The 11,815-nt window shown below is 44.0% G+C and overlaps 1 protein-coding gene and 1 long non-coding RNA gene across 6 annotated transcripts in view; one reads left to right on the forward strand and one right to left on the reverse strand.

The window, feature by feature from the left end:
• Nucleotides 137-11,650, reverse strand: PKD2L2 (polycystin 2 like 2, transient receptor potential cation channel). 4 transcript variants are annotated; one of them, XM_021410763.1, is made up of 14 exons: nt 11,478-11,650; nt 11,141-11,242; nt 10,938-11,062; nt 9,735-9,985; nt 8,691-8,912; nt 7,841-8,069; nt 7,153-7,323; nt 6,000-6,181; nt 4,902-5,019; nt 4,067-4,168; nt 2,596-2,675; nt 2,423-2,492; nt 1,519-1,622; nt 137-1,044 (listed from the first exon to the last, which is right to left on the reverse strand). In XM_021410763.1, exons 1-14 carry the CDS (start codon nt 11,533-11,535, stop codon nt 927-929), a joined length of 1,932 nt encoding a protein of 643 aa, XP_021266438.1. In that variant the 5' UTR covers nt 11,536-11,650; the 3' UTR covers nt 137-926. The 4 variants fall into 4 exon arrangements, with proteins under 4 accessions (XP_021266438.1, XP_021266440.1, XP_021266439.1 ...); XM_021410765.1 differs by lacking the exon at nt 11,478-11,650 and adding an exon at nt 11,346-11,445; XM_021410764.1 differs by lacking the exon at nt 11,478-11,650 and adding an exon at nt 11,324-11,428.
• The window catches only part of LOC110405461, a 46,783-nt gene continuing 46,673 nt past the window's right edge, over nt 11,706-11,815 (forward strand). For both annotated transcript variants that reach the window (XR_002442883.1, XR_002442884.1), the window contains exon 1: nt 11,706-11,778. This is a non-coding gene — a long non-coding RNA (uncharacterized LOC110405461). The remainder of the gene's footprint in view (nt 11,779-11,815) is intronic.

Below are 11,815 nucleotides of genomic sequence, written 5' to 3' on the forward strand. Positions count from 1 at the left end.
AAATAAGCATCACACATAGCAGTTACTGCTGTGTTTGTGGCTAGTAAGCAGTGTCATCACGCACACTTCTGGACAGGAGAATGCTTTTTCTCTTGACAAACTGATTATTCATAACACGTGGGTTATGGCACGCTCAGACAGTGTTTGTATGCATTTTATTCTGTTTTGTTTCTTCCTGTGGCTGAATCTGTGCAAAAAACAAAAATTAATGGCTACATGTGAGTAGATCGTGTCTGGCCTGAAGGTAACACCTTGTCTCTAAGGCAATGGGTATAAATGGAATAAAAAGAGATTTTTTTTTTCTAAGAATTCAGGTTAGAAACAAAATGCCCTCTAGTGGTTCCAGCCATTAAGACTTTTTTTTTTTTTCCTGAAAGAATAAATTTGCTTTGGAGGAGGCGGCGGTGGTGGTGGAAGCAATAGGTGCCTGAAAGTAGAACTGCTGTGAGATAAGCATTGCCACTGCCAGCAGGTGCATTAGCTGAAGAAAGTGGTCTTGGGAAGTCAGGGTTAATGAGCCATGTGCTGGACTGCTACTTGGCAATTGAGGATTGGGTTGGGCCAGGTAGCCAGAGAGTGAGAGAGGTGGACAAAGCAGGCCCAGGCAGCTTGCTGTCAGCTCTCGTGGTCACTGGAGCTGCCAGCTTGTATCAATGGCTGATAGCAGCTCCAAATGAGGCAGCTGATTAAGAAATGTCTAGGGATGTCTACCCAGGGCTCTGGTGAGAGCAAGGTTGAACTATCTGAAACACAGATCAGACTGTGAAGTAACATTAGCATACCTTTAGTAACAGCTCTACTTCTTTTATACACACATATAAACACACATAAAATGTGAAAGGTGTAGGGGAAGAACTGTTCTTTCTTGACCTTGGATTTCAGCTGAAGAATAAGGCCCTCTCTGTTACCAGATGAGCTCATCCATTTTACTGTGCTGTCTTGCCTGGAGCGTCCTTCAGCTGTCGCATGCTTCTCTTAATCCTACTGAGTTTTACATTAGCATTGTTTAATTCCTTCTCCAACTCAGATGTTTGTCTGAGGAGCCTGTGACACACAAAAACAGGAACAAATCCTTGTGGTGCATTCCCTTTAAGCTTATATTTGTAATCTTTGTGTTTGCTCACTTGTATTGTGTCTGCTGCCAAGGGCATTAAGTCCTGAAATACCCTGCCCCAAGCATAAGGCCCTACAGTCTTTGTCACGCTCTGGGCAGCCATGAGATGTTCTAGAAGAGTGATAATGTTTTAAATTCTCTTCTCTCCCCAGTCCTGATTAACACCATTAACAACTGCTCTACTAAACGTATTTTCTTTTTCCCCCTTCTTCCCTCTCATAGGGCAGCTGTTGTCAGCAGCATAAGACGCTATGTTAAGTGTTCTTAAGATCATTGCCTTGGTGTTGCTCTCCTGTTTGTCAAGTTGTTGCTCTGTAAGAGTTTTAGCTAATTCAAGTCAGGGCTGCTGCAAGCACCTAGGGATGGGAGTAAGGCTTCAAGAACAGGCTCTCACAAACACTTACTGCTGAAATTCTTCACGGGAGATGGAGCTCTGAGAAGCAACGACTGAGTCAGAGTGATGAAGACTCTCTTTCCCTTTCTGTAACTTTGGTGGCTTCGGATGCGTCTACTCAGCACCAGAGGGAGTGGGGGGTGGGGGAAAAAAAAAAGAAAAATCAAAGTGGCTTACTTGGACACTGTCACTTGTGCAGGGAGGGGACGTGCCTGAGCAGGAAAAGATACATGCAGCTTGGGGGAGAAAAATGTTCCCCATATGAAAGTGGGTTTTCCTTCTGCCTTGAAAAGATAGGATATAAGAATACATATGCCTTTTCACAAGTGAGAGACTGCAGCCACTGTGTGGAGTAGTGTTTACAGCTAGCTACAGGGCTTTTCCTTCCTGTTGAGGAATTGATATGTATAATTTTAAAGATGTTTTGCACGTGTTTGCACCAGCTCACCCCAGACATGGATCTGCCAATGACTGCTGGGAACCTTTTTGTCAAGCAAGTGGAAATAGTCATCACTGTTCAGCAAATGCAGCCTGTGACCTAACAGACTGTTCTAAAACGGGTTTATTTCCATAATCTGGTTTAGTTTAAGACTTGGGCAAATGCCTGCCTCACAACCTCATACTACTGCTAAAATGCACTGACCACAGCCTACTGCCATCTCTGATCTAGTATTTCATGACCTTGTCTGAACAGAGCCCAAGCAAGCTTCCATTTAACATCTGGGGCATAATTAGTGATTCTCATTTAGTTATTTACAGCTCTATCTTTTGCTATTCCTATGATGTTAAGAATAGTATTCTGTGGAGAAAAAGGGTTGTAAGTAACAGTAGGCACAACTGTGACTCCTTTGGCATTAGTCAGCTTTTGAAATATAACCAGTTTCTAAGAATACAGGAAAAAAAATAAACCTTACCTTTTCACGAGTGCTGCCTCCTTTAGAAGGCTTGGAAATATCCTTTCTTTTAGTGGATGGAAATTCCTTGCTTCTCATTGATGCAAATGAAAAGAGACAGAAGTTTTGTGAGAATACATCTCTGCTTGGCCCAGGGGCTAACAGCAAATGCTTTACCTGTGTTGAGATCCTACCTTTCCAGGTTCTCATCTCCTGGATCTGGATCTGGATGTGGTTTCCTCAGTTTGAGCTTGACAAGGACGTCATTGTAGCTCTGGACAAAGAATGGTGAGCATGTTAATTGGCTTGTGCTTACCCAGAGACACTACTTCATAAGGATTTGAGTGCAAGTAACAAACCTCCGTGGCATGATGCCTTGGCAGGCAAAAAGGAACCGTGTAAGACTTAGTCCCTGCTTGGTTCCCTTAGCTCAGAGAACTCACTGCTACCTCTTAAATTTGTCATTAAATCCTTGAAGGTACTATCCAGCCAAATCCAATAAGGGTTTTGGTCTTCCAGCATATTCAGTTTCATCTTTCTGTTGGCTAGGATTAGAAGGAGAATAAGCTTGGGTGGGGGAAACTAAGCTGTGCTGTTGCTGACCAGATTGACTGTATCCTGTGAGGGGATTTTCCCTCCCCTTTCCAAATGAAACAAATACTTTTCAGAAGCAAAGCAATTTGTCTACAGCACACATAAAATCCTACAGGAAAATTTCAAGTAGATAAAGCTGCCAGCCTTGCTCTACGGAGTGATCCATGTAGGCCAGCCTGGAGATGAACAGTCTGAATGTCAAGGTTTTTCACTCTGTGTGTATCTGTCTTACTGGTGATGCTTTATTCCCCAGTTAAAGTCTGGTTTCTAGGTGGAGGTGCTGATTTGGCACAGCAACAGAACTGTATGCCATCTCTTGGGCTTCAGTCTACTTGGCAGGAAAGGAGAAGTTCCTAACTTAAAGTTGAACTGAAAAGTTAGGGGAAGACTTGTTCTCCTTTTGTGCTCATTTCTGGCACATAAAAATGGTCTGTACTTTGTGGGGTTTTGAAAGTACTTATTTCTACTTGCCTTTCTTGGAGGCCTATTTCAGAGCTTTCCGTGCCTTTTAAACTGGCTGTGTTTGGCTGCCCTGACTTGAGCAGCACTGTGATTCCCTCTCCCCGTTCATCTTCTCTCATATAGTCATACCAGCACAAGCAGGCCTTGTGGCTTCTCTTTTAGTGATGATATCCCCACAATAGAGCCAAGCGTAGGCTTTTGGTGTGGGGCCCCTTTGCTTCAATTATACTTGGCAATATCCCTAGACTTGCATGCAGAGAAGATCTTTAGTTTCTCAGTTGGGAAGAGTAGCAAAAGCAAGCTCTGAAAAAAGTTGATGTCAGGATATATCACAAATCAGGCTGGTCTTAAATATTGTTTTGAAAGGGTCAAGAAAAGGTAGCTTCCTGCACCCTAGCTCGTGCTATTTGAGTCAATTATTAGGAGCTCTGGTGGGTTTAATGGAATGGAATGTTTTCTGTCAAATATTTATTTAAAGTGAAAAAACAGCTATTGGATGTTCTTAAATGGTTGTGGCCCAGCTGCTTAAGGCTCTTTGCTAGTGATGCAGTATAGAAATTCCCCTCTAATCTTGATTTCATTGAGATAGTTACAAAAGCATTAACTTACCTGTCTGAAGAGGTCTATGATGTGAAGTTCTTGTTTGGGAATCACTGCAAAGTCTGCTTTGACTTCTGAATAGGTGTCATTTATAATAGCCAAAAACATGTTCTGTACAGGAAGGATGCAGTTAGATATTTTTCTGGAAACTGTGTCTTTTACGCTGGGCTCATTGTTTTGGGGACTGCTCAATGCTAAGACGTGTAACTCATGGAAGAGCTTTGTTGGGTACAGATATGCTTTCAGTGCATTTAAATTCCCTGAGAATCCTAGGGGTGTAGGGGCTGTTCTGGGAGAGGATTCGCTTATTTTCCGCCATGCAGAACTGGCTAAAAGGCCTGCCTCCTTGGAGTGACAGATTTCCTGTTATATATTGTGCCTTTTTCAGATGGTGTTTCAGACCTAACTAATGAAAACACCGATCTGGCTGGTCTAGAACTTGAAACTACAGAGTCCAGCTGAAGTCTTTAACCTTTCCACCTGTCAAGGCTAGAATTTTGCACTTCTCAAGAGCTTCCAACTAAGTTTACAGAAGATCTCAAGAAATCAATAGGGCAGTAGAGTGAAAGGTGCAATATGCTTTGTTCCGTGGTGCGAAAGTCCCTTTTTTGCCACTTTGGAGGAAGGCAGAGCTGTGAAATGCCTTGCCAGCTGGGAACTTGTGCAAAAGAACTCAGACTGTCTTTCAGCTTAGGTGTGCTGAGGGGCAGACAGGGCAAGTCGAGCATTACAGGCATAAGTGTCATCTTGGGGTAGAAAATGCATTCTCAGAGCACTATGCAACAGAAGGTAATCAGTCATTTTTCTCTACTGCTTATGCAGAAGTGTAAGCATTTTCACCTACCAGCAAGACGAAGAACACAAAGAACACGAATGAGATGTAGTAAATAGGTCCAAGGATGCTGTTTACTTCTAGGCTTTCAAAATTGAAATCTCCCAGCACGATGCGAAACTGTGAGAAACTGGCAGGAAAAAGAAACAACAAAACCAACACACAAGACTGAGGTTGACTGGCTTCTCTTAAAGTATTTTAAACATTATTTTAGAAAAAAAAACACACAAAACAATTAGATGCAGTTGAGACTGATTTCAGTGACTACAGTAATGGTGAATCAAGAGAAGCCAGCATTACACTGCAATGGTAAAGTGGGCATTTAGCACATATTTGAGAATTTAAAAGTGCAAGGGACTTGTTAAATGTCTTGTAGGAGAAAACACTTTCATGTTGAATATATTGCTTTGGGTTTTTTTTAATTATTTCCTTTTTGTTCCACCTTTAGGATCCCTTCTGTTAGTATAGAATGTAGTGGTATAGGTCCCTGTGTCTCCTTAGAGGGGATTTAGTTACTAGGTATGATAAATATTCTGTATTGCAGCATCGTACGACTATCTTGCATCCAAATGGGTCCAAAATGGCTTTAGAAGTGTCATAGAACTTTACATGAAAAAGCTGGTTTCAAACAGTCAGGTATTGCTCAAGATCTCTCTAAAGTTCTAAGAAATGTATCTGTAGACCAAAACACAGTGCACATTGTGGGTAAGGGATTGTTATAAGGTTCAAGAACCATCACAAATAGTTCCACCTGGTACCTGGAACTGATGGATGTTGTTACTACAGTGAGTGGCTGAAAAAAAATCAGGAAGAAACAGCAGTCAGCATTTGGGGCATACTTGGCTATGCAGGTGAATGTTTTCTTAAGAGCTGTGATTGCTGTTTCTGAACCCACTTAGCTTGTGCTCTGAGCCCTTGGGTCTCTCAAGCAGCTCTTTTGTAGGTATGATGGCTTTGATAAGCAGCTTGTAGGGCCAACAGAATTGCTTTCACTTTATGAAATAGACCTAAGAGTTGGAGAACTGTACTCTTAAAATTCTGCTTATCAGAAGCTGTTTGTACCCGTATCGATTAGGGGTTTTGCATCAAAAAGTTCAGAAAATTGCATACATGCAGTTTTGAATAGTAGAAAAGTCATTAACTTGCGACCCGAACACTAGGTAGCTGAACTGTGCATAGGCAAAGAAAATGATGAAGAACATGATGGCAAATCCAATGATGTCCTTGGCACAGCGAGACAAAGTGGAGGCCAGTTGCGTCATGGTTTTGCTAAAGGTTACATATTTAAATATCTGCAAGAGAACATAACGTGTTACTGGGGGGGTGGGGAGGGAGGTGGTGGTGTCAGAATGTATTGCATCCTCTTAACAGAACTTCCAGGGAGTTATCTAATTCTAATTTACACACTGAGTCTTACCTGGAAGTAAGTTGTGTGCCAGAAGTTAATGGTTTGTGTCTGAAAGGAGTGCTAGGATTGGGTTTGTTTTTAGGGAGAAGGAATATTCTGCTGGGCTTCTGTGCTAAAGCTAGTAGTGCACAGACAGGTCTGTGATGGGTACTGCTATGTGTAATCAGCTCTGGCAGAAGTGGAGCCTTAGGCAAGGAGACTTCAAGACAGGTCACCTCCCTGTGCCTGAGGATTCCCCTCACACAGAGTTGGTGAGGAGCTCTTTCACTCTGGCTGTGAAACAAGGCTGAACAAAAGTCTGTCTGATGCCAGCTGTGCTACCAAAGTGACAGGAATCAGCTTGTGGGGAAGATGATGCAGGGCAACGTGCAGCTGGGGTGCAGACAAGATGTGACGAGGAGGGCTGTCTGTACAACTGGCTAACAGTGGTAGCGTTCTCGAATGGCTTCTTCATGCAGCCTGGGCCTTGGAGGTGGAGGAAGACAAAAAACTAAAAGCTGTGAAAACGATAAATAGCTTCACCTATTACAGCCGTGTCATTTGCATAGTTCGGGCTGTGACCTGATGTTGAGTCTAGGAAAAAAATGAGTTTGAGGAGGCAGTTTGGCCATGGTTATTTCTCAGCTGTTCAAATGGAGACAGCTGTCCATGTGCAAATTTTTTCAGATGGCCTTGGTATTTGCGTGACCCGTGTTTATGAGAATGAGATAATTTTAAACTCTCTGGGAATCTCATAAACAAAATTCCCCATTCTAGCCCCACCTTTGCGTTTCACCCATGAAAAAGTGAATGTTTATAACAAGCTTAGAAACATGATGTTCCTCAAGTACAAGAAAAAATAGCAAGAGCCAATACCTTTATCCAAGCAAAGAAGACATTGACAGCAATCATGTTGTCATAAATGACTTGCCAGAACGCAAGGAAATGGAAGTCTGGATAAACATGGGCATTAGAAAGGAGCTCTTCCATTAGCAAGGACACTTCTGTACTGCGGTAGATATTGAAGCAAATGGCAAGGATGGAAACCTGTAGGAAAGCAGAAGCCAGTGAAACTGAAGACCAGATACCTCCTTCTCTTCAGACTTACTATTTTGCATAGGAAAGCCTGTATTGATTTCAACAGGCCCATGATGAGATTTGAAGAACCCGAGCTTTTTAGATGTTTGGTTATAAACGGCACGTGAGACTTTATTGGCCAAATTATTTCTCCTTGTACTATGACAGTGCTGGATTTGTGCTATAGGATGTACTGCATACATTCTGATTTTACTGTGTTATGTGCTAGTACTTCCCTGCTCTGCAACTAAAACAAGGTGGATGATAAAGATGGTAAAGAGTGGAAAGGTCACGGAGCCGCAGCACCTCAGCAGCAAGGCTAGAAAAGAGTTCAGGGGTGCTGACGTGTGGTGGGCCTCTCCACTGGAGAACAGTAGGTGAGTGGCTCTAACCAGGAAGAGGGGTTTGGGTGGTTTTTGGCTTGGCTGGTGTCTTGACTGGTGCTAGCCTGGGCTGGCAAGCACAAAAGAATTGAGGAGCAGCTCACCGCTATCAACAGCATATCCAGCCAGTTCCAGGCACTTCTGAAATATTCCATTTTCAGTCTTTTTACTTCTATTACTTCCTGGATTATGAATGTAACAATGAAGAGGCAAAAGGCAACTTCACAAGAAGCCAAGAAGTAATCATAATAGGAGACGTATCTGAGGAGCTTCACGGAGCGAATCTGAGAGGAGGTGAGAGCACCCCCAGTGGCAGGGAACTCCACCACCAACCTGGAACAGATTGGAAACGAGTTAGATCCCATCCCTTTAATTGTCTCAGCCCTTAATAGTCTAACATCAATTATTATCTCATTAACATTACCTAACTGTAACTCCAGCTGGGACAAACAGGAAAGCTTGATGACTCCTGCATCTACAAGATCTTTTGCTAAGGGTTATGCCCAGTCCCCTGTGAAAGCAGTATCACGTGGAAGGGAAGGCTGAGAAGAATAGGAGATCTTGGGATAGCCCAGCTAACGTGTTTTGTTAAGTCTTTAAAGAAACTGACTCAGAGTGGATGTTCACCCTATCCTGAATCTATTCCCTTCAGTAGCTGGCAACAGAACTAATAATGCAGTCCTTGACCTTGCTATGGAATCTATTCCTATGACAGCAGCAATCAGTTGTACAGAGCAGGCACCTTGTTTGGGGGGGAAAAAAAAAAGTTCTCGGTCTGCTCCTTGCATTAAATGAATTTCTGTATTCTGAATGAATTATTCTGAATGTCTTCTCAGTTACTGCCTGAGAAACATGGCTGTGTATGCCTGAGGCAATCAGCTTTTCCTTGTGTCCTTAAGGAAGCATCATGCCTCAGTAAACTGGATTTCACATGTAGTAAAGGTAAGAACTCACCTGACTATACAGAAGAGGTTTATGTTTGCATTAAATGTCGAGAAGTCAATAAATACAGCCCTGGTTCCCTGAGTGATCCAACCATTCTTCCTGAGAAATTCCAGCTTCTCCATGCCCTCCTGCTTTGATTTCGGTAAGGTGACTATAAACCCTCCACTTCTGTAAAACCCCACAGATCCCCAGTACCATGGGGAGAAAGAGGGGGCAGAAACATATCTCCATCTGTGAGAAATAGGAAAAGAAAGCAGCAAGCCTATGGGAAGTGTACTGAAGTAAGCTTTAACTTCTATTTTATACTTGTTAGTTCTTGTGTTCTACTGTGTTCACAGCAGAACAGTTAATCCAGACATTTAAATAATACGTGTTCTTTACATGAAGTAAGCATGAGACATGTGACCTGAAAACATTCCCATTTCTTTATCTGCTCAGTATGTTCACAAAAGTGCTTACCAGTCTGGATTCTGCCCAATCTGGGCTAGGCAGTTTATTAGCTTAAAACCTTTACATGTAGCAGGAATACCTCTGGTTTACATAGCTCACTGTTGCTGTGCCATGTTCACATGTTCTTTCATTGACTTAAGTCAGTACTAATTGAAATGTGTGAAGCACTCCTTTGGCTCTGTTTCCACAACACTTCAGCATGATTCCAGTTCATTTACATGTGGCTTAAGTTAAGGCTTCATATAACTGAGCATTTCCCCAGAGATGTGAACAGTAATGGACATATTAATGTGTACTTTTGCTGAAATGGGCTATTTCCAGTTCTTCCTGTCTCTCCACTATAAATTTGCCATGCCAAATTCCTGTCTGTAATATTGGCATAAAAACAAATCGATGGTTAATCTCCATGTAAATCCAGGAGAAAATGTAGTTCATGGCATGCACAATTTTTACTTACTCGAGAATACTCAAGAATAATGATACTAAGGATTTAATGAGGCTTTCAAAAGCATTACTGGTTCCAGTTGAAAATGTTTCAATTTTGAAAATGTCTTCTAAATATCCGAAAGAAGCCACAAGAAAATCCGAAGTAGAATGACTTACTCAGATTCGTTCTTCAGACCAAAGTCGGACTTGTCTTCAGCTCGGTAAGTGTATCGGGAGTAGCAGTTCTCTAAGGGCTGGATATACGGGTAGATAGGGCAGCTGTTGTTGCGTACTTTCAGCTGGCGAATCTGGGCTACTCCTAACAGTAAATTCTCATAGAAAATGTGGCTGGTGTTTATCTGGCCCGTTGTTCTGTTGGTGTACCACGAGCTCCAATAGAGACCATCCAAGAGCGGTCCCTCTGCGTACTGCACATACAAGGGAGGTTAAGGATTCAAAAGATTTAAGTACCCCAATTACCCTGCTTTTTAACATAAAAACCTCGACAGGGTTCCCAGCTTGCTTATGGCTACGGAGTCTAAGGTAGAATACCAACAACGTTCAATGCATACCATCAATGCACACTATCTTACAGATTTTTACGTCTTTTTGTCTTTTTTTCCCTTATGAGTCTGCTCTATTCCCTGTGAAATGGAATTCCCAGAGCCATGTAATGAGGTTATTCAGAGTAAGACTACAACCGACATCTGCTTGGAGTTTCACTGAAAGATTACTTTGAATTTTAAACAAATGTTTAAACACATAACCATCCTATGTTGTTTTAACATGTGTTTATCTTACTCTCTGAGGATCTGTTTTGAGGTATGTATTTCTGACTAGGTTTTTAGTTATCTGAACCTAACGGAAGCCTTTATTTTTGGAGGTGGGGGAAAATAATCCTTTCTATATGTTTCTTCAATGCAGATAGAGCATTACATTGCAGAAGAACATGACCTAGATACACAACAGCATGCCCCGTAGTTTGGAACCATCTGAACGTGCATTACAACTGCTTTGAGTGCATCAGCACCCAATTGTAGAGCGAGGACTCGTTATTTTATGGACTGACAATAACAGAGATGATGATATGAGAGAGAGGACAGTGACACCAAATGATTGTTACAGCCTGGCATTTCCTTGGCGGTTGGCCTGTTGTTTTCCTTAACTGACTGTTCGCACTGATTATCAGAACCATCAAGACTGCCGTTTGCTCCCAGCATTTCTACCCATGCATTTTAGGATAGTGCTCATCTTTCTTGAGCTGCAGAAATCGAGCAGGGGGGTGGCGGGAGGAGCAGGAGCGTGCACTGCTCTGAATTTATGCTAGCAGCTTCTTCACCTGGGTGCTCCCTAAGAAAGCGTTTGCACTGAAAGCCTTACTTTCCAGAAATCAGCGTGGCTCCTGATACCGTGGAAATTAATCCCGTTGCTTTCGGATTCCACAAAGAGATCCACCATCACTTTATTCAAGTAATACATGTTGGTGCTCACCATGCCGAAGGTAACTGGGGAGAAAGCACGGAGCAGGAGGCTGAGCACGCGGGCTGAGCGCTGCCAGGTGCCGCCTGCACGCGCTGACTTACTGGTGCTGAGGGTGGTGAGGAACGTGATGTAGATAAGCAGCTCTATCAGGGTCGTTTTCAGTTCCGTTTCTGTGCTGTAACTGATCTGGGCTGCTGTAGCACCTAGGAAATAAGGGTGAAGAAAGAAACAATCGGGGAAAAGAAAAAGAGTAGCTAAGGTTCTGGAAACGACGAAAGCCAGACCTGAGCGCATCCGTGTCTGTACCTCAGTGCCCCCAGGAGCGCTCGGCGACCCTGAGGGAGCTGCCTTGGCTGTGCCCCCCCACCCTGCGCACGGCCGGGCCGGGCCGTCCCCTCCTGCGGCGGTGGGGGGGGGGGGCCGGGGCCGCTCACGCACCTCTGCTGCTCCGCCGCCTCACGGCCACCGCGGGCTGCAGCGCTACCGCGGGCTCCATGGCGGCCCCGGCGCTGCCCGCTTCGAATCGCAACGGGCGGCCCGAGACCCCGGCACGGAGCGCGGCCGAGCGGGGCGGCCCGGGGCACAGCCCGCTTTATCCTGGCGGTGGCTGCCTCCGGGCAGGGCGCTGCTCGGGGGAAATCGCCTTTTGGCCTTCGAGAGCAGGAGGGAGTGGCGGCCATTAACACGCGGAGTTACGCTGTGAGGAGGTGGAATGGGGCAGCCCCACAGCCCTGGGACGGTAAGAGAGCGGCTGGGCTGCGCGTGATGCCGGACAG

Source organism: Numida meleagris, chromosome 12, assembly GCF_002078875.1.
Source record: "Numida meleagris isolate 19003 breed g44 Domestic line chromosome 12, NumMel1.0, whole genome shotgun sequence".
In the NCBI taxonomy this organism is placed as follows: domain Eukaryota; kingdom Metazoa; phylum Chordata; class Aves; order Galliformes; family Numididae; genus Numida; species Numida meleagris.